Genomic DNA, 23,079 nt, shown 5'->3' with positions numbered 1-23,079 from the left:
GGCCTACGCAGTAACTTAACCGTTTTACGTAATAATTTATCCACACTGTTATTAAATATGTTTCTGAGGAACATATTTTTTACTTAGATAGCCTATATCACTTAGACCCGTTCTTTATAGGTCTACCATGTCACCACGACAGGAATGTATTTAAAAAGCTTGCTATATTAATGGCAACATGTAGACGTAGGCCTACTTTTCGATAAGTGCGTGGTGGCATATAAAGCTATTGGTCCTTATTAAAAAATAGCTCCACAGTCAAGCATAATGCAGTTCCTCTGCATAAACTAGGTTTCATAGACGACAGGATAATTTAGTTAGTCTCTAGTAGTGTTTCTCACCCACTCTCACTGACGACACTGAAACCTTGGGGAGGGGTCACGCCCGTGCATGCACCTTCCTCCTCTAACCGTTTTGCAGAGCCTTGCCCGTCATGCATAAACATGAATTAGTAACAGCACGCCCTACCTCTTCGTGAGTGGTGAGGTTCATCTTGGGAATATTGATAGGAATACTGTGATCCCCAACAAATTTCAGAAAAAGGACTTTTTTGAATCTTCCGTGCCATCGGGAAGACCATGGCGCACGCCAGGAGCTACCGTGCGTCATTTTTGGTTATTTTACTGCAAGTTATTCTCATTTGCTCCGCTCAGGTAAGTGATTAAAGTATTTATAACCTATTAATTACCCTCGCTTGTGTACGTATCCATGTACTTATACTACTCCCTTACGTTTTAATAAGTTGTAATCACTTATTTAGGCTACTGTTTACATTTTACACCTGTGCATTTTGTGGGGTCTGATGTCAAATAGTCATGCCTATTGGCTGTGGAATACATGTTTGCTATAGGCTCTAGTTAAGGTAGTCTGTGTCTTATTTTTTCTTTAAATAAAAAATATTCTTCAACTAGAGGCTGTCATATAAAGCATGTGTATGAATATGTGAATGAATATGTGAATGGGTATTTGTCTATTCCTCAAGATTGAAGAACATATGGATACAATTTTGCAGTTAATTAAACAGATGTCAACATCTGTTCTCACTTTCTGGTATCAGAAGGGAGCCTTTGTACAGTGTTGTGAATATATCCTGACCTTTTCTAGCAGAGCCAGGTTGGGTGTCATACAATAGAGCTATTGTGCTAGGTGCATGGGGATAACAGTGCATGAGAATTTAAAGGTGAAATGGATTTAAAATGTTGATTGTTTATTTTTTCAGAGAGGCGCCCCAGGACCAGTAGGGCCCCCTGGTCCTGAAGGTCTTACAGGTTACCCAGGAGTCGACGGCATTGATGTAAGTAGCATAGAGAATCTATACTATTTTGTCATTGCCATGAAATTCTTCAAATCAATATTTTTCATGGAAAGTGGGACGATATGTGCTAGATTAATATTCCGATGTTTTGATTTCAGGGGGACCGAGGACCTGGGCCTGGCCCAGACGGCGGCCCTGTAAGTAGCCTTATATGACTTGCAGAGTATTGTTGTACACAACAGCATCATGCATTAAAGTAACCAAACCACAATGTTCTCTCACATTGTAGGGACTTGACGGAGATGATGGTAAAAATGGAGCTAACGGATTGGCTGGTGCCCCAGGAGCTGATGTGAGTTTGTTAGTCTTTTTCTAGATTTTGGCTGTTGCAAAGCAAAGCATTGGTCAGTTAAGGTATCATAAATGAAATATCTGTGACATGGATGGCTGTATGAGACATTTATGTTGGCTCCTAAGCACACACGGCAAAGGGTGGCAGGGGGGTGGGGGGGTGTTGCTGCATGAAATGCTCAGTAGACTACATGAATCTGGCCATTTATAGCCTACCAGAGGGAGACTCAAATAAGCTTCCTGGTGGAAACAGAGGGGGTTTTGTGTGAGCTTAGTACCGTGGGGACAGCACTATACTGTAGCCCTTGAAATGACAGAAGCCGCAGACTGGCCAACTCAGAGAGAGAAAATGGCTTCAGCATGTGCTGTCCGCAGAGCGAGTGGTGCTGAAGGTGGAGGATCAGCTCAGAGGATGAAATGATCAGGCATCAGATAGTGGGATGCAGGATGACAGTGATCAGGCATTGTGGGATGCTATTTGGAAGATAAAATGTTCAATAAAGTCTTCACTAGATTTTCTGAAATAAATGTGAAGGCACAGCACAAAACCTGGAGATGTGTAGAGAAGTATATTTTGTAATGTACATTTGTTCTATGTGAAATTTGTCCCATTATGGAGGGTTTTTTTTGGCAGATGTTCAGTGGTTGTGAGTTGGTGGATGTGAGTGGCTGTGAACTAAGGAGAGTCTGTGTCTGATGACAGCAAAAACTGATGTAAAAGAGGAGGTGGAGTCTGAACTTGGGGGTCAGACCTCTTCGAGCATCCTCCACCCACCCAACTACATCTGAACAGAGGTTATTTATTTTAGGTACATCCTAGAGTTAAAGGAGAATTCCGGTGTGATATTGACCTAAAGTGTGTTGAAACATGATACCGAGTGTGAACGTATGTCTCATAGCCCATCTCGGCTTGTCCCCTGCACTCCAAAATCTGGCGCTACTTAGCCGATGCTACCAACAGCTTTTTCAATGGTGGGCATCGGGCTAGCCATGCAAATAAATCACTGTTTTACACCATTTACGAGGTTCAATGTATCTCCACACTTCATTGGTAGACTACCGTAGGCCCTGACATTTAAAACGAGACATTGAGAACTTTGAAAAAGCACTGGTAGTTTACTTACAAGACGATTTATACAGACAGTATCTTCACGAAGTTTAGCGTTTGCAGCCATCTTGAATTTAGTCACGATAAGTCGAGCGACGAGTAAGAATGAACAGGTATGATAAGGGATCAGATTCCAAAAATAATTCAGTGGAAATGCATGGATTCCAGTTTCTTCCAGTAGCAGCAACTGGAATCCATGCATTTCCACGGAATTATTTTTTTATTTTTTCGTTTTAAATATCAGGGCCTTCGGTAGTCTACCAATGAAGTGTGGAGATACATTGAGCCTCGTAAACGGTGTAAAACAGTGATTTATTTGCATGGCTAGCCCGATGCCGAAACACCACCATTGAAAAAGCTGTTGGTAGCATCAGCTAACTAGCGCCAGATTTTGGAGTGCAGGGGACAAGCCGAGATGGGCTATGAGACATACGTTCACACTCGGTATCATGTTTCAACACACTTTAGGTCAATATCACACCGGAATTCTCCTTTAAAGGAGATCCATACCTTTTGTACCATCCTAACTCCCAGATGTGAGAGTTTTTAGAACAATATGATAGTTGTTGTTATATTCAGATAGTTATTAGATAATGCATAATCTGCATAAACTGCATAAATCCCGCTATTCAAATCTGCTCCAGAATGGAATGGGTTCTTCCCTGAGCCATACTATATACAGTACAGGCCAAAAGTTTGGACACACCTTCTCATTTCAATGCGTTTTCTTTATTTTCATGACTATTTACATTGTAGATTCTCACTGAAGGCATCAAAACTATGAATGAATGCAAAGTTATTTGGCCCACAAATGAATATTTGTCAAGTTATGGCTTGCTGAATATGGTGTTAAATTAAAAAAAAAAAATAGCAACTTTGAAGAAACTAGAATATAAGATGTTTTCAGTTATTTCACACTTTTTTGTTAAGTACATAATTCCACATGTGTTCATTAATAGTTTTGATGAATCTACAATGTAAATAGTCATGAAAATAAAGGAAACGCATTGAATGAGACGGTGTGTCCAAACTTTTGGCCTGTACTGTACCTCTACCATGTGTTATGAAAATCAGCCGGGTAATATTGCATGATCATGCCGAGAAACAGACAGACACACAAATGGAAACAAAGTCATAATCTCCTTGGTCCAGGTAACTGAAATAATTCACAAATCAACAAATGCTAATGTTGTTACAGCATTTTGAAAAAAGTTTGTTGTTTACTAAAATATAGTATAATGAAATGTTCATGAAACGAATTAATGAATAGACCATACAGAACTTTATATAGTATAGTATAGCCCCCCAAAAAAGATCACTTGCCAGGCTGTCACAATTTTTGTTTACTACTCACATCCTGTTCTCGAGTTCATACTAAGGAAAATGATCTTAAATGTCTAATTTGATGTGAATTTAGGTCTAGATATATTTCATATAAATGAATTCAAATTCAGGTCAAATTTGAGGTCAAATTTGATATTTAATGTATTTCCCCCCAGTATGTGCTCTAGAGTGCTGAAGTAAAATGAGCTGAAAGATGGTTTGGTGGGGTTATATAGACTCAGAAATCATGTGACCATAATGAAACAGGGGGGGGGGGGGGGTCACAGAATACGGCTATGCAAAAAGTTGTAACTCTAAGGAAGACACGTGGTGTGTGTGTGTTGAATTCATGTACATGGTGAAATTAGAATTTTATTGAAGCATATATTGCCAGAATTTCAACTGCAATTGACAATGAATGCATCACTGCATTCAGCTGTGCAACTGGGTGAGAATAGGACCAGTTCACGATTGGGGTGTGAAAATGACAATAGTGGACAGTATTAGTGGACTTTGCAGATGGTTTAAATGTGCTTTGAAATGACCAAATTAAAGGTTTGATGTCAGTTTTGGATGGTGGCCATAGCAAGATAATAATTTGTCCAAAGAATAGAGGTTATGTATCAGTAAATATCATTGGGATCTATCAGCGACCTTTACCCTGCAGGTCCTGCAATCTGCAAAAAGCAAAGCATCAACGGCTATTCCGATCAAAGATTCCAGAGCGTTTATGACCACCTGATCGGAATATAATGTACTGTACCCCATGTAAACAGATGACTCAAAGTTTTCATTCAGAATAGTTTAACAACAACTGTCCATGCAAACCCACCTAGTCAGGATCAGCCAGGCTTACAGTAATGGATCAAGATCTACTCAATGAAATCAACTCAAACTTATTTTCTCTACAGGGGCTGACTGGACCTGTTGGTGACCCTGGCCCTGTTGGGGCTCCTGGCCTAAAGGTAAAAACTGTCTTGAATCATCTGTGTTATAATACCATTTTGAAAGTGTCCATTGATTGTCCATTTAATTGTGTAGTATCTGGACAGATACTGTCAGTTAAGGGCTTGGTGTGTTCATATTGACATATGTTGTCTAACAATATCCATGACCTTTAGTGAATGTGAAGAGTTCAGATGATGTCATCTGATGAGTAGCAGTAACTGGCTGTTTCACTGCAGGGAGAGCCTGGAGCACCTGGAGCCCGTGGACTAGCAGTAAGTAAACAGCATGTCCAACACTTATCATCTGACATTGGCTTACAGTGGTGAGCTAGAGAAACACCTGATGGTAACAGGTGCCAGGTGTGTATCAATGACAGATGTATTCATAAATGAGAGACATTTTAAACTCTATTATTGAAGGTGAAGGATCATAGATAGAAATGTCTAACTTATGTATGGAAAAAAAGACCAAGAGTGACAATTTGTTTTGTCATGTGATTACTTAGTCCCCTTAAAGGTGCTCTAAGCAATATTACGCGGTTTCTTAGCTAAAACATTTCACCTCACCATCTGCTAGCTCCCTGTGCCCTAAAAACATGGTCTCTGTGGACAGCCCTAGCTCCAAAAACAACAACAAAAACAACTTGGTCCAACCTGGACCATAAAACCATAACACACTGTTGCCAATCACCGACAAAATGCGTGTTTAGGAGAGTTTCTATTGCATGGGAGGGAGTACCAAGCTAGCTCTCTGTTTTGTTTGAACGTCAACAGAAGTGACGTTACCCAACATCACATAGAGCGTACCATGACTAACATTTTTATTATAACCTGTATTTCTGTTTTAGGGAGTTGGTCCTGATGGGGAGCCTGTGAGTAACCCTTCATGTCTGTGGCTTTTAATATGTCGTTATTTCTCAAATAATTCACGCCATTGTGTGAACCATGCTGCTCTCTCATTTTACTGTGTACGTTCCTCTGACAGGGAGATCCAGGAGAGGATGGGTTGGCAGGGGAACTGGGCAAAGTTGGACCTCCGGTGTGTATATTGACAACATGCTGCGTTCATATCAACATCCACTATCCCAGAATCCAACATCTGAAGGATGTTGATCACCAAACAGTTGACAATGTTATTTAAGATCTCCTTGTTAAATGCATGGATGCTTCTCTCTAACAGGGAGCCAGAGGACTAAGAGGGGCTCTTGGGCTTCCTGGAGCTGTTGGGCCAAGGGTAGGTTAACGCACGTTAGAACTGTTTGTTCTATGTTTGTAAACTAATAATGCAAAAGAATTGAGATGTAATAATGTAACAAATAATGTGAAATGTTCATTGTAATAGCAGTTCTTACAGGGTAAACTTCTTTAAAGCAACACCAAAGAGTTTTTTATACCTTAAAATAATGTTTCCAAAATCGTTTCAGTGGTTCATCAACTCGTAACAGGGTGAACGGCAATTCTGCATTCACTTCGCGGCCCTCTATCGGCTATAACCGCACTATGTAAGTTTGCTAGATCGGGTAGCGGATCTGTAGTTCGAATGAATGAGACATAAGAAACTACAAATTTGACTTGCATCTGATGTTGCAATACATCGTACTTTTATAAGTCATGCAAAATATTCTACCTTGTCTGTGGACATAGTTATTTGCAAAGCCGGTGCTGAATAAACAAATAGCGTGCGTGCGACAGAGGGAAAGTTCTTTGGTGTTGCTTTAAATGATTGTGTTCTTCAGTTGGGTAGACAGCATAGTTGTATTTATTTTAGTCATGTTTACCTGTCAGGATGTGTAACAGTTGTGCTCTGTGTTCTTTGTTTATGCGTAGGGGCCACCAGGAGTGTGGAATGGAGAGGATCTGGTGAGACTCTCACGCTTCGCCTCATCTTCATCCCAGTCCAGAAAGACTGTCAATCATGCTCTAAATATATTTTCTTTTTTTATTTGTTTATTTGTTTTGTTGTCTGTCTTGTATGTCTTGGTGTCACGGGTACGCTGGCGACTACGCCGCTCCGTCCGGCATTTTTTTTTATTTGTTATTTTTTAAATGTATTTGTCTTGTCTTGATGTCATGGGTACGCTGGCGACTACGCCGCTCCATCCGACATCTCTTGTCTTGTTGTTATGTGTCTTGTTTGTGGAGCGCTTTGGATTGCACTATGTGCATGTTAAATGCGCTTTATAAATAAATCTGACTTGACTTGACTTGACTAAAGATGAAGTGATGTCCTCATCACAACAAGCAATGCCTGCCCTGCAATTTCACATCACACATAGCCATTCTACTGTGAACTATCAGAGGGGGTCAAGCAGTCATTTTCCAATTGACACATTTCAAACGCAGAGGAAAATATACCATGCTATGAATATCACAGACTCCTCTTACCTGTGTCATGCAGTTTAAACCCCCCATGAGGGCAGATAGAAGGGCAGGTGCTGATTCAGGTTTCATCTGGTCTTCTGTCTGTTCCACAGTGTCCTACTTCCTGCCCCTCCGGCCTCTCAGGCTACTCCGGTCTACCAGGAATGAAGGTGAGCTCCTCTGCTCTGTGTGTTCACTATCCATTGAGTTAGTTCACTGAATTTGTGCCATCGATATGAACATTATTGATCTTATATTGTGTGTTGTGAACAGATGGGACTTTTTTGCTTTAGTCATTGTTCCAGAAGATGGGGACTAGTATAAATCTTTGTTAAAAGAAAATAAAAACATTTTAAACCTCTCAACAGGGCCACAAAGGTGCAAAAGGCGAATCTGGTGAACCAGGGAAGCAAGGACACAAGGTAACAAAAATCAGGAATTCAAGACTGAGTAACCAGAAACGAGGATAGATAATTGTGGGGATGCAGTTCTGTATGACAAAATCACATAGACTCGTATGTTATAGCACTATTCTTCATCTCACACTCTTCAGGGTGTTTAATGGGGTGTGTACATGAGCAGAGATGATACATATGGAACCATATATATCATAGAATGTACTCAGTGGGTTTAAATGGGTTAGTACGGTGCTGTAGGTAAAAAGATAATGAGTATTCATCATCTAGTTCAAGTTCAAGTTCAAGTAGTTTATTGTCATAAAAGGAATTATAAGTAGGCTAATGCAATTTTTGTGTTTAAGAGCCAGCTCAACTTTAAAGAATAAACTAAAAGTAGTGATTAAAAAGGTTTATGGTGTGTGTGTGTGTGTGTGTGTGTGTATGTGATGTATATGATCAACTCATCTTCAATATGAAGGGAACCTGACATTGCCCAGCTCATACCTAATGATGTGTCCTTATGATGCAGGGTGAAGAGGGGCTCCTGGGAGCTCCAGGGGAACAAGGATCCCAAGGACTACCAGTAATATATAAAATGACATCCATGTGGTGCCCTATGCACATCACTGTCTCTATGCACATGTGTCCAACTCTACACCCATCACAGCTTTTCGACCGATTCAATTACTGTTGTTAATCTGTAGTACTGATAGCTCTCTATGTACAAACTTCACAGTTGCTAAGCAACACTCATATCTATTCATAGCTAATTTCTCTGACACCTGTCACACAACATGCAGCCTCACCATCTCTGTTCTGTGCACTCTTGGACTTGACCTCACTGTATCGTCCTCACCTGAACTTGTGTCATATATGTGCTGTAATTCCAGGGTCCAGGTGGATTGAGAGGGATCACTGGGTTGATGGGCCCCAAAGGTGAAAGGGTAAGTTCGAGGCTCACTGTCACACACCATTTCACAGACATCACATTATGAGCAAGGTGCCTCCCATCACTGTCCAGTTTCCTCTTGTGCACACGTCAGCACTAGAGGCGTTGTCTCGTGACTGGGGTAAGGAAGTAAGATGAGTAGAGTGTTAGTGCTGCCATAGTCACCATTTGATATGTTGATGCTGAAGCTTTGAACATCGGTAATAGAAAACATAATCATCATATCATATCGTAACGTATTTGTCACGCAGGGCGGTCGTGGAAAATCTGGTGATCTTGGGAATATCGGCGCTGAGGGACCCCCAGTAAGTGCTTGCTTTAGTTTGCCCTTTCAGCCACATGTTTGTGATCTCTGTTTGACCCCAGTATGTGTTTGACCTTGACCTTTTTAGCTACACAGTGATTTAAGTGGAATATTAGTTGTAACAGTGAGTTCACCAAGTTCAGCTGACCTCACTGCCCAAACCCCCCCCCCCCCCCCCCTAAATTCTCTCCAGAGGATTATGGCATTTCTGGCCATCTTAGTAATGCTTACAGGGATTTTCTTAATTGATCCCAGGCTGCCCACTTTGTAAATGTGCTCTCGAAAATATTATATTCCCAGAAAAGGAAGAAGAAAAGCATTGTTATTTAGTCCAAATCCTATAATAATAATAATAATAATAATAATAATAATAATAAGTTTGATTTATATATCGCCTTTCTCAAACCCAAGGTCTCTTTACATAGTGGGAAGGAAACACAAACAAACAAACAAACAAAACAACATAGAGTATAATAGAAACATGACTGACACATAATCTCAAATCTAATCTACATTTTTATTGGTAGAGGACCTGGTCAAGAGCCACTGCAGTTTTTAAAACATAGCATGATTATGGAACAGAGTCATGCTACTTTATACCTCTGAATGTCTGAATGCATCACCTCTTATGCATAACAGTTCATTAGTAATTACTGATCAGTCATTTTTTCTTGACCTTCCAATGCATACTTTTTTTAAAAATCAATGGATGATTGAAATATGGAGGTTATGCAGATTCATGTGCTTGTTACCTCTTACTAATTTCATTACATTTCTCTGTCAGGGCGATCCTGGCCGAAGGGGCAAAGTTGGTGAGACAGGGCCGAAAGGTTCCCAAGTAAGATTCAACTACCATATCACTACTAGACAAACATTTTCTGAAATAATCAAAAATGTGTTTTTGTATGATCATCTCTAGATCATTGCTGATTGCACTGCTGACATTTGTGTTGTTTAGGGAGCACGAGGGCCACAAGGGTTGAGAGGCTTACCAGGCCCCGTAGGAGAAGCTGTAAGTCTGCCACATCTGAATGATGTGCATGTTAGAATAGCTAACATTCGCATGTCCACGTTAGAATGATTAACAGTAAGGGAAAGCATGTGGCCACCATTATAAAATGTGTCCTCAGGGTTAAAGTGTCATTATAGATGATGGTGGCGACTCTCCACAGAGAATGTTCAGTTCAATATTTACAAAAGAAGATATTTGATCAAATATTGTTGTAAAAACATACCTTAATAATTTTATCTTCATTTAGGGATTACCTGGACCAGATGGTCGTGAGGGTATCCCTGGAATGCCAGGCGGGAAAGTATGATATTGTCCATGTTAATATTGTGTCATTATGCATTAGGAGTCTGCTGAAGTGAATTAAGATCTGATCCTGCATTGTGTCTGTCTTTAAGGGTATTCCAGGAAAGGTTGGATCTCCTGGTGATGTTGGACTGCAGGGACTTCCTGTGAGTATCAGCCTCTCTCACAGGGTCATGTGCCACACGAGAGCATTCCACTGTAGATAGAACATAAGCATCCATCAAGTGTGTGTTTTTGCTCCGATCTTTGTGATCACATAGTTGTTTCTGAGTTTCTGTTTGTATTATTTTTTTCTTTTTCTTTACAGGGTTTGCCTGGTATCCCAGGTGCAAAGGGTCACTCTGGGCCAAAGGTTGGTTTTTAAAGGAAATCACACAGAAAGAAACTAGGGAGAATAATTCACAACAAGAAAAAATAATTGTTTGTGGCAAACAGCACTTAGCAGTAGCTTTATTTTATTGGGAGTATTCTACAAAAAATTACCATTTCTGCATTTAGAAACATGCACAAAATAATATTTTTTCTTGTTTCCAGGGAGCCTCAGGTGATCCCGGCGTTGCTGGATTAATTGGGAACTATGGCAAAAGTGTGAGTCAATACAAACAATTTATTCTGTTTATCTCTTCCTTTGCTGTATGCAAGTGTTCAAACTGTTAAAGAGGTTCACTGTGATGGAAATCATGGGTACGATGCCTTTAAATGTGCTCACAGTTACATCCCTAATAGAATGTCTATGTGTCAGGATGACTGGATGATGGTTGGATGATGGCCAGTGCTGTGTAGTTGCCATGGCTACTCTGATGCTCTGTTTATCTGCAGGGAGAGCGTGGAGAGCAGGGGGAGCAGGGCCCGGTGGGAGCCAGAGGTGGACCAGTGAGTATGCTTCTGTCCGCATCTCAGATGAGCACTAGTGTCCACACAGTGTCCAGTGTGTGATTGATAAGCGTCTCTGCTCTTGTGTGTGTGTAGGGGGGGAGAGGAGAGCTCGGTCCTGACGGACCTCCAGGGCCACCAGGAGAGAGGGTAAGTTACCAGCCCCAAGAAGAGCCACTGCGTCGGGCACTGATAACAGATTTGGGTTTTTTTTTTTTTTTGGTCTTGGAATGATTTTGTGCCTTGTGTTCTTGACTAAAAAGGAGACAGACATCACAGAGCATTGCAGATGCAGATGCTGTGTAGATTAGTTTACTAATGCTGTGTAGAGTAGTTTACTAATGCTGTGGTTTACTGATCTTGCCAAACAGTCAGAAGTGCAGGAATACCTAAATTTGCTTAAACCAGTGGTTCATCAGATTTTCAGACTTGAAATAAACAAAAAGGTGAAAAATAGTATGGTGGGTGTTGTAGGTCTTAGAAGTATGTATATTTGTACAGCTTTAGTAAATTTGGCAACATGAGAGTTACACCAGAAGCTCTAGATTCATCTCTTTAATGTGCCTAGTTCTGTAAGATAAGAAAAAAAGAAATCGGATTAATAGTGACTCCTGTAGCCTTTCCTCAAGATAAGGACGTCCTTTGTACAACCTGTATAATCTATAATAATTGTATTTTAGGTTAAAGACCTGCTAGAGTGCAGACAGTAGTTTTGACTGGATGACCAACTCCTAACAGAGTTAAATGTGAGAGGGAGCCTCATATGCCCCAAAAGGTTTTGTGAGTTTTGCTGTGTGACTGGATGTGATCCATATGTAAATGCAACTCAGACAAAGATGATTTACACCAAGCCAATCTTAAGCTCACATGACGTGGTGAATCATGGTAGTGATTAAAGCTCTGATATTGTTTTTGATGTAGCATTGAACATGTAGAGGCATCCTAGTAACTCTGGGATTCGAAAGGGATTTTTTTGTGTGTAATACATGCTGGCACAGAGATCATTGCTTATGTTCAACGTTCATTGGAACGTCTGTAAAAAAACTAATTGGAGGAACTAAGAAAGTGCTGAAGCAGGAAATGAAGAAGGAGTCCCCAAACAAGAGGAGGAAAATGGAACCCAGTGCAAATATTTGGAGTCTGCTGCAGTCTGAGGAGAAAAGGATGTTCTGAGGCTGTCACACCTGTGCACACAGTGTCACTTTACGTCTGATATGTGACTGAACAGGGTTGACATTTGGTGTACGTTGTTTTCTTACGTTGGGAAACACCAGGGAAGGCTTAAACGTTTGTGATTTTTGCTCAAAGGGCTGCACAGTGACACAGTCCACCCCCCTTACATTCTACTGCACACAAAAGGCGACCTACTCCATATTCAGACCGTTCATGGCATTGGGCTCATATTGGATGAGGTTCTTAACTGGGCTTAATGACATTATTCTGCCATGGATCAGAGATGCCCTTTGCCAAGCAAACAGATTAACACAATGTCATGTGGACCTCGTGAACGACTGTAGTAAGGAGAAACAAGACGGCTGTACCGTGGGGAGTTTTTGATGGAGTCTGACCCAGATATCCCAAAACTACTCTGCCGCCAAGTGACCGAACAGCCCCCATGTGGATCTGTCAGGGACGCTGACATCCTATTATGTTTTTACTCTCAGACTCCCATGTATTCACACATATAGGGAGCCAATTGGTAAGACCAACTTACACCGAGGCTCCTTCTGGGGTTCCTGGCTGCAGTACTACTGTAATCTGATGGAGAGGAGCATGAATAGCTCGTTGTTGCTATGGCCAGCCGGCTCAGGGGGTATTTTCTTTGGTAATGGGATATGGGCAGCAGGAAAGGGGCCTGAAAGAGACCTCTGTTAAGAAGGAATTTCAAAAGTCAGCCAGCCAAGGGTATGGCACAATCAGGGCCCAGACATCTCTTCTACAACACCTAGCGACCTGCTTTTCCATCCCTGCCGCGGTCACTATGTTTTTCTAAGCTAATGTGGTTAGAGGCTTGTGAGGTAGGGCCTTTGCACAGTTGATGTTCTGTTTTCTCAACAGAATAATTTTAGGTGTGTGTGTGTGTGTCTGTGTCTGTGTGTGTGTGTGTGTGTGTGTTGAACAGGGACCTAAAGGGGATATTGGTCTTCCAGGACTTCCAGGGCCGGCTGGTTTTATTGGTCAAAAAGGAGATCGGGTAAGACCAGATGCACAAAATTGATACATTTTTATGTTGAAATAGGAATTCTCATCCCAGGTAGGCACAGCCTCTTCCCCATAAAGAATAGTGTATCAGAACTTTATCCCAGTGTAATATTTCAGTTCATTATACTCCTCACCTCACAATTCTCACAGCACAAAGAAAGTCATATCAATTGGTAATTAGTCCATGTACGCTGGAAAAGTGACCCTTATCCTAGTGTGACAATACACGTTTTATCCAGCCTAAATCAGCTTAGAGTTGAGTTGAGTAAGAGCCTGGCACACTTGACATATTTCTTTTTTGGTCAAATATAGCACTGTAGCCTACATTATTAGCTGTATTTATGTACTATATTGTGCTTAAGTGTTCTCTGTAAGTTAGGCCTAGCCAAAAAGGGAGTTTCTATTTCATGAATGGAATCCTATTACTTTTGTAATATGTAGCCTGAGCTAAACATGTTTTCTAGGAAGTAGTCCTTGTGTCATTGGTGTAAACCAGTTGTTTTTACTTAAATATATTTGATCAGAATGTAGTCCATTGTCCATTTCCATTTAACACCCATTAATACACATATGTCTTCAGGGTGCAGTTGGTCTCACAGGCCCTGTGGGTGAACAAGTAAGTCCAACTCAATGTGTTTAATACTGATAGCTAAAACTGCCAACCGTCAACATAAACATATTTAAATCTTGCTCTGTCTGTTTGTAATTTTGATTATTCAATTCTATCTGCTTCTCTGACTTTAGGGAGCTCCAGGAGAGGAAGGGACCCCAGGAAACAAAGGAGACCCCGTAAGAAACCACACTGAGTTTTAGAAATCAGGGAGTGAGGACTTGATTTGCCATGATGCCCTGTGAAAGGGTTGCCTAGTAGGCCCAGTCTTCAGCCACCCCAGATCATACTACACTACAGGACTGACCACTAACAATGTCGGGTCTGTCTGAAATGGGAGGTTGCCAGCTACCTCCAACTGTCTAACGAGTCACTTGCCGTAGCAGGCATCAAAGTACCAGCAATGAACTTGAACTTGTTTTTTGGATGGCCTAGAACACAGAACACCGTCTTCTGTTTACTGTTGCCAAGATACTGACAGCCTCCGATACCTCCGATTTCATAATCCTATAAATATTTGTGGAAGTTGAAGGCTGCATGAAGGATACATGTACGTTGCCTTCATCTGGCCAAATAAAGGTATCTTATAAGGCAGAATGTAATACAATTATTTGATTCAGACATACCTTGATGCTTCACTGCCACCGTATTTTTTCATAGAAGGAAGGATTTTTTCCTGTTTCGGACAGACCCGGTGCCACCCACATTTATAGTATAGAACCCAACTCTGAGGAACAAGAGGAATATTGCCTTCAGGAATAAATCTCATTGTTTTTCCCACGTCCCACTTTATCACAGTATAGTCAGATGTGCCTGTGGGATAAGGACTTGGTCTGTGTTGTTGTGCTGATGTGTTTGTCCACTCTCTACAGGGCGATGAAGGTGAAGCAGGAGAAAAGGGATCAGTAAGTGCACTCTCTATACTCACACATATGATCAGATGGAGATACAACACGCGGCTCTGCTCATCATTGGTTATCTGCAGAGACTGCAGAGGTTGCTTTACACTGTAGAAACGTACTGTACAAATGTGAGAGCTGAAGGTGAGATTGCACACAGTGACACTTACTACACGTGTTCCGTGGCACTGTGTCCAGACAGGGAAGCCGGGAGAGACGGGGAACAGAGGCCCAGAGGGGATGCGCGGCCTGCCGGGAGCCCCGGGAGAGACAGGAGAGATCGGGCCTCGTGGCATGCAGGGAGACCGAGGAGCACCAGGACTGACCGGAGGACAGGGCGTAGCAGTAAGCACCCAGCCTGAGGACGCCCGTGGTGTTAAGAGTCAAGCCGCTGCCATCTGATAAGAAACACAACATATGCATGCATCCGTCTTTTTAAAACAGAAATACAACATATGCATGCGTCCGTCTTTTTAAAACACACTTTTCTACATGTTTATTTATTGAGCTGATGCTTTTGTGCAAAGCACACAGTCTCCCTGGAGTAACTTGGGGTCGAGTGCTTTGCTACAAGGCACAACAGTGGCCCACGACTTTATGTCCAGTGCCTTAGCCACCACCCATACCACCACACACAGTGCAATCCACATGTGGGAAGACTCTGTGTGAATCCTGACTTGACTTATGACACTGTAATGAGTTGACTTTAATGGCTGGCGTCTTGGTGTACTGTATGGTTTAAAAGTAACAGTATCATGTAGAAATGCAACATTTAACACTGTTGAAATGAGGTGGTTCGTGCAGTAAAATAACAATCTTCTCAGGGCAGAGGTCCAACAGATCAGCACATCAAGCAAGTTTGCATGAGAGTAATGCAAGGTAAGAGCACACTCATCTTACTAATCTCCTTCATCTCCTGTATAGTGTTTAAAGTGCAGTGAGAAACACAGCTCCACGCTGGGCTCAAGCCTGCATCCTCTGACATGTGGAAGGCTGTCCGTGGCTACTGGCATGGGGAGTGAATTTTACTCACTCAACCCCCTCAACATCACCCCTAACCTGGCAGCCACTGTTACACCTACATCACTGAAAAGCAAAGAAGTTGCCAAGAGCAATGAAATTCACTTCTTTTACTGTAGCTTGGTCTGCACATACAGTATACTAGGTGTGCATGACATTGTATGTGACATGTTCATGAGGTCATCACCACCTGCCATCCTTCCATGTGGCTGACGTGTCGTCCCTTTCTGATTACAGAGCAGCTTGCTCAGCTGGCTGCCAGCCTCAGCAGACCAGAGTCTGGGATCTCCGGACTCCCTGGCCCCCCCGGCCCCCCTGGCCCTCCCGGCTCTACTGGCAACAACGGCTACCCTGGCCACCCGGGAGCTCGAGGCCTTCCTGGACTCAAAGGGCCGCCAGGTCTGCTGGGACGAAAAGGACCCAAAGGTGAGCAGCGGCGAGCCTGGTGTACCTCACAGGTCACAGTGTCTGTCCAACTCTGTGTGTTCTCCATTAAGAGTGGCATTTAGAAAGTGAAATCTATGAGGGCGTGCTGTGTTACTGGACACTGATATTGCCAATCTCAAAGAATGTCTCCCTTTCAACAAGACATTAACTGAATGATCCTGGCTAGCCAACATGCAACACACTGTATTAAGCTACCAATAGCCCACTTAACTTACCAATTAGGCATGCTTAACTGTGGGCACAGTTAAGAAAAAATATATATTTTCCATTCAAAGCTCTGTAGTACTTGAGCCAGGAAGAACAGTGATAGCTCATAATTTGACTTTAGGCCAAACTGACAATTACTTGAGAATGTCCATTTTGGAATGTTCGTTGGCAGAGATGTGTCTTTCATGCTCATGCAACAGAGGAGTGCCTTGTACTTTTGTGACTGTGATTGTGATTGCCCTTTTGTCAGAAAATTATTCCTCACAATCCCACAGCTGTCTGTTCTGTGTGTGTTGTGCTGTTTCTGCACAGTCCTGGCTCTACAAATGGAGTGTTGTGCTGTTTCTGCACAGTCCTGGCTCTACAAATGGAGACTATCAAAGTGTCCCAGCCAATCAACCTGTCTCTTTGGTAGAATGGAAAGGAGAGATGTCATTTGATTGTCTGTTCAGCTCAAATATCAACAGTCTTTAGCCAGCGTTCTTGGCTTGAAGTAGACAAGCACAGCCACTCCTCTTGATGATCAAGAACAAGCTGCTTATGGATGAGTCCTTTCCCAGAGATTCCCAGAGCTTGCAGTGTTTGTATATTCCAGTTGTTATGTTATGGTTATGGATGGTTATGGTTATGGATTTAGCAGATGCCTTTGTCCAAAGCGACACATAAATACAAAACAACATAATAATATTTAAAATTGAACAGGGAACAGATTAAAATGTAGGTCAAATATAATAAGGAGAATAGTTGAAGTACACAATAGTATCAATTCAATCAATAGCCTAATAAAAAGCAATGAAAAAAAAGGGGAAAGGCAATAATAAAACAATAATGTTCATTCAATCAATAATATAAAAACAATGACATGCTAAGACTACATTAAGAAGAATATCAATAAAAAACAATAATGTCAAATTAATTAACAGCCCAATTAAAATAAAACAACATTATACAAACCATAACACAAAAGCGCTTAAACAACTAAGTATATGTTGAATAGGAATGTCTTTAGACCCCTCTTAAACGACCCAAAAATGATGTATGCTGTAATCTCTGGGGTCACTCTCCTTTCTGATGCTTGTTGTTTACAGGTGATACAGGAGACAGAGGAGACAGAGGTCCCACAGCTATCGGTCCAAAGGGTATCGCTGGTCCTCCTGGTCTTCCTGGTAAGAACACAGTTAAATGACCCTCACCCCCCCAATAGGAGGGAAGAGGATATTATTATTAATTGGGTCCGTGTGTGTGTGTGTGTGTGTGTGTGTGTTCACTCGCATAACTTCAAAAGTACTGGTCTGATGTTCATTAATTTCCCCTTGGGGATCAATAAAGTACCTATCTTTCTATCTATCTATCTATACTAAAGTTGTATACAAGGCAGAAGGTCACCATATCTCACTCCCCCTACCTACACGATCATCCAGATCCAGCTCAAAATAGAGATTCTGTCATTTAACTTCACTTTGGTTAATATTGCATGGTCAAATTCCAAACAAATTCTACAAAAGCAATTTTATTTTATTTGTCTACTTAAAGGTTGGTCTGCAAATACACTTTTGATTGAATTGTTCCTCGTGGTTCTCTAACTTTCAGTGTATGCACTTGGTACACACAGTCACTCTGAATGGAAAGCCAACACAGTGACTCAGCCAATCCAGTTTGTTTGAGAAGCACAGGGGGGACAGGGTATAATTTGTCATTCACTCAAAATGTCAATAACCTTTCACCAGAAACGCAGACTACTTTAACATCAGCTGAATTAGCCAATAGTGCTTGAGTGATTAAGATGGTTCGCTCTGCCACAGGCCAGTGAACTTGACTTATTAAACACAAATATGACACAATGCATCTTGTGCCCACAGGTACACCAGGTGTAGCCGCGTACGGTAACCACGGCCGTGACGGGTTGAGGGGCCCGCGCGGAGTTCCTGGCCTGCCTGGTGTTCCAGGGCCTCCTGGTCCTTCTGGGGTCAACGGATGGTGCGAGTCCTCCCAGTGTGTCCTGCAGGCGTTGCCAGGGGAGATCTCGGCCAAGGACTCCAGCATGAAAGGGCCGGATGGGCTTTGAGATTCCGACTCTAGAGTCCGAACCCAAACCTAGAGCCCAGGTCAGGGAGACCTAAGAGACTTACAGAGAACACGTCCACTGAGGAGAACAGGCTAACACTTTACTTGAAGTAGCCACTGCACTTTGGGAGCATAAGAGTAAGATGTCATGTCACAGTGATACTCACATGTGCTCATAACATTTGTTGTAAGGCATGGAACCATTTGGATGGTTAGGGGGGAACATCTTTGGAATTCCTTTGGTATGTAATATCGTGACATACTTGCTCTTATGACTGGACCAAAGAGAAAGCCACTTCAAATAAATTGTTACAGAAATAAAGCCTTTTGTTTTGATGTTTTATTTTGATGTGATTAACTCCCTCCATAATAGAAAAATATGGGCTGATGAAATATATTTCTTGCCCTCTTTGATGAGAATTTTTGAGGTACAATGTCATATCCATTGAATTCTAGTTTCACTCCTTTTGTAATAAGAAAAACTTGTCAGCCATACTTGTACACCCAGATACATATTTCATTTTTTAGTTGCTGTTTTAATGCCAAATATGAAAATTATGAAATATCATTATGTCTGAAGTGTAACTGTAAATCTGTGTATATGTGTCAATACTGAACCCGAAGTCTCTTGCGAATTATACTAGTGACAGAATGACCCTGTGTGTTTGTCACTGACTTCCATGTTTCCAGACTTTTGTACAGTACATCACTTAATTTCATTGCAGTGTTTGTTGTGTTTGTACAATGGAAGAGCCTATTCACCTGATCCTGTTTGACGCACTATATATTATTTATTATATGAAAGGCAGATGTGACGCCAGTTGTGGAAAAAGGGGAAATAAACACATTTTGATAAAGCTTTGCATGGTTTTGTATAGCCCGTGTAAAGATGAATGTCATGGTCATTAAAGCCTCAGACACCATCAAATCAGACCTTATATGAAGACTGTCATTTCTAAAGCTGTGAAACGAGACATATGCATCACTCCAATGTCAGTAACCTTTTTTCAAATTCTCCATATAATTTAAAGGGTTTATATAGCCCCATTAGGGCACTTATGTTCAGCAAAAAGATTAACTGTACACACTGATTAAAGTTGGTCGTTCTGCATTGGACTTGTCTGAACATGTCCAAGACTGTAGTTTCACATTGTAGCCTTGAGAGGGCACTATCTACTGAAATCTTCTGATTTAGGTAATTTTTAAAAAGAACATAAAAATCCTGAAACCACATCTATCTTTTTCAGTGTATTATTTTAATGTACTTTCACAAGTTGGTGAACAGATACAATTTGCCTTTCACTATACTAAAACACATCCATTGATAAGTATAAATAGCCCATCTAATAATACACATTTCAAATACATAAATCAAGTATCCAAGAATTAAGTTACGCACATCAAATAAAAAAAGCATACAAAATATCGCAGACATTTCAGTCCAGTTCTGAAGCTTAAACACAAAAAAAATCACATTTCTGACATGGCAGTAATTAGTAAACAATGTCTGGATGACAAAGAAAAAAACAATGAGGAAAAAAAAAAGAAACTATCCAAGCCTTCAATAAACATTTTCGCTACAAATAAGCAATGTATATTAAAATAGCTATGGAAGGATTTATTTTCTAATCTTCCTGCAGTGTACATTGCTGACATCTCTTCCAAATAGAAAATGAAATACCTTTCCAAATGCAGTGGACCAACCCTCCTTAAGATTGCCTTGTTTTCATTTCAATCATAAGGCATTTAAATGTAATCAGTTTGAAGGCAGACATGATAATAATGTTTCTAAACTCATAGAACAACATAACATAAAAAAGGATACATGATTAAAAGGTCATATTTAGACATTTTGACAACCGTACAGGGTAAAATTGGTTTAGCAAAGGGTGACTTTGCAATAGCTGGCCAAATTTCTCTGATGGCAAAATTCACATTATAATAAAACTCAGGTAGCAGCACCCCCCCTCAATGTCAGCAATCACATACAAGAAAACACTCACGTGTCGACACAACATTCCAAGATGCTACACTGGATAAAGTTAAAAACGGGACAATTTAGAGTTATTGGGCATGGTTTCGGTTGTGTGGAAGTACATAGGGCATGATTTAAGCTTAGATGACAACTGGCTAAACTCTTGAGGGGAGGTAGTGACCTGGGACTCCACTCAGACCTACTGAATGCAGCAGTTGTTACGATGACCATTGGAATCTTTGAAGCGCAGGCGCATCTTTGGACGATATTTCTCAAGGTAGAAGAGCTGCTTGCTGTTGAACGCTCCTCGACGCTTCCTGAGAGCAAAGGGATTAAAGTTTTTCATGAGCAAATATGCAGTATTAAAACAGCCCAATGTGTGAAGCTTGTGTATAGCTAAAACACATTCCAATTGTACATTTCAGAATGCATATTATATGCACAAAAACATTTGGTAAAGTAATAATTCACTGTAAGGCTAACTGTTGGCATATCATTAGCAAAACATTAAAACAAACACCAAAGAACTTTCCCTCTTGTCGCACGCTATTTGTTTATTCAGCACCGGCTAACGATGTCCACAGACAAGGTAGAATATTTTTCATGACTTAAAAGTACGATGTATTGTGACATCAGATGCAAGTGAAATTTGTAGTTTCTTATGTCTCATTCCATCGAACTACAGATCCGCTACCTGATCTGGCAAACTTACATAGTGCGGTTATAGCCGATAGAGGGCCGCGAAGCGAATGCAGAATTGCCGTTCACCCTGTTACGAGTTGATGAACCACTGAAACGATTTTGGAAACATTATTTTAAGGTATAAAAAACTCGTTGGTGTTGCTTTAACTCTCAGCCATGGCATATCTACAGTAGTTGCTCATTTATAAGAGCAGCCCACCAAGACAATTCATTCCTCTTGCCCATAGTCTGTCAAGACCACGTGGTTAGAGTGACTCAAACAATGCAGAGGAGAGACATACTGTCGAATGAACTGAACAGCATCTTCATACTTCATCCCACACTCAATCAAAGCAAGCGCCACGAGGACAGGAGCTCTGGAAGCAAAGAGTGGAGAGCCGTCAGAGGAGAATGCAGTACACTGGCCTCATGCTAAATTCTTCACATTCTATCACAAACCACACAATGCATTTCCTATTTGCTATTATCTTATTAAACATGTTTGCTCTGATTAAAGGGCCATGGTCCACACACCTTCCAAGGCCGGCGACACAATGGACAGCAACGCAGCAGCCTGGCTCCTCCTTAAACTTGAGCTTCAAGAGGTTGAGCCAATCATCTACAATTTGGTTTGAGGGAGGAGCTCCGTCATCAAAAGGCCAATCCTGTTACCATACCATGAGAGAGAAAGAAAGAGAGAGAGAGAGAGAGAGAGAGAGAGAGAGAGAGCGAGAGAGGACAATTTAACATATCTTTCCTGAAATCAAATGATTTAATTGTTATCAGTGCCATGCTCCAGGTATGCTGTGCTCATTGAGCAGGCTGCATGAGACCTCTTACCAGAACCTGAATTCCCTCCTTCATCACCAGCGCAGCGTCATATGTGGCTTCACAAACTCTCACTACGGTAGTGACTCCATATTTTTTGAGTTCCTGTTAGATAAAAGATCCCAAGATACACAGGACTACTAATAAGAGCTGTGCTTGAAAACAAGGCTGTACATTTTGAAATGTAACACTATTGTACATGTCAGACTTTGGCTTATTTTATGACAAATATATATACATATAGATATATATCAATCAAAGCTCAAAGCTCACCTCAATGAATTTATTTAAAGTGGCATTGGTGGGGTTGTGGGTGATGAGAAACCTCATATTTTTGTAGGTGATTTCCACCGGGGCAGGCCTGTTCATACGAGCCATGGCAACTGAATTAAAAGAGGCTGAGTGCTGACAGATGGGCCGACACAATTGGGAGGTGACAAACTCCAGGGCTATGTCCTCACGACACACCACCAAAAATGTGTAACCGTAAAAACTGGTACTTGAGTGAAGGGGATAAAAGGAAAACAACCAACACAATGTGAAGGTTGGGGCCAAAGTTAAGAACTAAAGAGGGAGAGAGAAGGAACAAGGGAGAAAAAAAATCCTTCAAAACAAGGCAAGTCCTCTTGGGAGCGAGGAGGCGAAGGCCGGCTAGGGCAGTGCACTTTGGGAGATTTACCCCATCCAGGCTTGCTCTGCTGGTGTGGACACTCACTCTTTGAGTCACGAGATCCCGCCAACGTTCAAGTCTCTGTGCAAGCTTCTTTCTTGAGGTAGCTTGGGTGGGCCGGCACTTCACTCGTCTGCATACACGCCGTGCTGGGCCTGGCAGTAGTCTCCACTGCCCTTCAGAAACTCCATAAATGTGTGACCCAAAACACCACAGAACTGCTGCAAGAGTTACAAGAGAAAAGAGGATATCAACAGCCATGAACCCCTCATGTTGACTTAGCAAACATGCC

At 41.5% G+C, this 23,079-nt stretch overlaps 2 protein-coding genes across 3 annotated transcripts; one reads left to right on the top strand and one right to left on the bottom strand.

Moving 5' to 3' along the window:
- The first annotated feature begins 245 nt into the window (after positions 1-245).
- col9a1a (collagen, type IX, alpha 1a) lies at positions 246-19,846 on the top strand. Its single transcript, XM_076294915.1, has 32 exons — positions 246-653; positions 1,220-1,294; positions 1,414-1,452; positions 1,545-1,607; positions 4,949-5,002; positions 5,222-5,257; positions 5,833-5,856; positions 5,970-6,023; positions 6,165-6,218; positions 6,812-6,844; positions 7,459-7,515; positions 7,714-7,767; positions 8,273-8,326; positions 8,634-8,687; positions 8,944-8,997; positions 9,781-9,834; positions 9,955-10,008; positions 10,256-10,309; positions 10,404-10,457; positions 10,619-10,663; positions 10,846-10,899; positions 11,131-11,184; positions 11,281-11,334; positions 13,307-13,378; positions 13,967-14,002; positions 14,131-14,175; positions 14,869-14,901; positions 15,094-15,240; positions 15,720-15,774; positions 16,153-16,341; positions 17,658-17,735; positions 18,429-19,846. The coding sequence occupies exons 1-32, from the start codon at positions 579-581 to the stop codon at positions 18,632-18,634; spliced, it is 2,064 nt and encodes a 687-aa protein (XP_076151030.1). The 5' UTR covers positions 246-578; the 3' UTR covers positions 18,635-19,846.
- Positions 19,847-19,870: 24 nt separating this feature from the next.
- ptp4a1 (protein tyrosine phosphatase 4A1) lies at positions 19,871-22,523 on the bottom strand. Of its 2 annotated transcripts, none has more exons than XM_076294933.1 (5): positions 22,391-22,523; positions 22,130-22,222; positions 21,824-21,954; positions 21,592-21,666; positions 19,871-20,921 (listed from the first exon to the last, which is right to left on the bottom strand). In XM_076294933.1, exons 1-5 carry the CDS (start codon positions 22,493-22,495, stop codon positions 20,633-20,635), a joined length of 693 nt encoding a protein of 230 aa, XP_076151048.1. In that variant the 5' UTR covers positions 22,496-22,523; the 3' UTR covers positions 19,871-20,632. The 2 variants fall into 2 exon arrangements, with proteins under 2 accessions (XP_076151048.1, XP_076151039.1); XM_076294924.1 differs by having other exon boundaries at positions 20,674-20,925.
- Positions 22,524-23,079: the final 556 nt, after the last annotated feature.

The sequence above is a fragment of the Alosa pseudoharengus genome, unplaced genomic scaffold (assembly GCF_046254945.1).
Source record: "Alosa pseudoharengus isolate Yale_2024_CS ecotype anadromous, Long Island Sound unplaced genomic scaffold, YU_APseudo_1.1 YU_APseudo_1.1_scf_1, whole genome shotgun sequence".
Taxonomy (NCBI): domain Eukaryota; kingdom Metazoa; phylum Chordata; class Actinopteri; order Clupeiformes; family Clupeidae; genus Alosa; species Alosa pseudoharengus.
Note: the sequence above shows the minus strand (reverse complement) of the source record. Positions and strands in the feature narration are given on the sequence as shown.

Excerpts from the sequence above, each read along its gene's own strand:
- col9a1a (XM_076294915.1), top strand. The coding sequence starts at position 579 with ATGGCGCACGCCAGGAGCTACCGTGCGTCATTTTTGGTTATTTTACTG. Across the intron at positions 1,608-4,948 it reads CTGGTGCCCCAGGAGCTGAT|GGGCTGACTGGACCTGTTGG; the intron begins GTGAGTTTGTTA and ends TTTTCTCTACAG. Across the intron at positions 10,900-11,130 it reads TTGGGAACTATGGCAAAAGT|GGAGAGCGTGGAGAGCAGGG; the intron begins GTGAGTCAATAC and ends GTTTATCTGCAG.
- ptp4a1 (XM_076294933.1), bottom strand. The coding sequence starts at position 22,495 with ATGGCTCGTATGAACAGGCCTGCCCCGGTGGAAATCACCTACAAAAAT. Across the intron at positions 22,223-22,390 it reads CTTTAAATAAATTCATTGAG|GAACTCAAAAAATATGGAGT; the intron begins GTGAGCTTTGAG and ends TTTATCTAACAG. Across the intron at positions 20,922-21,591 it reads GCTGTTCAGTTCATTCGACA|CGTCGAGGAGCGTTCAACAG; the intron begins GTATGTCTCTCC and ends GCTCTCAGGAAG.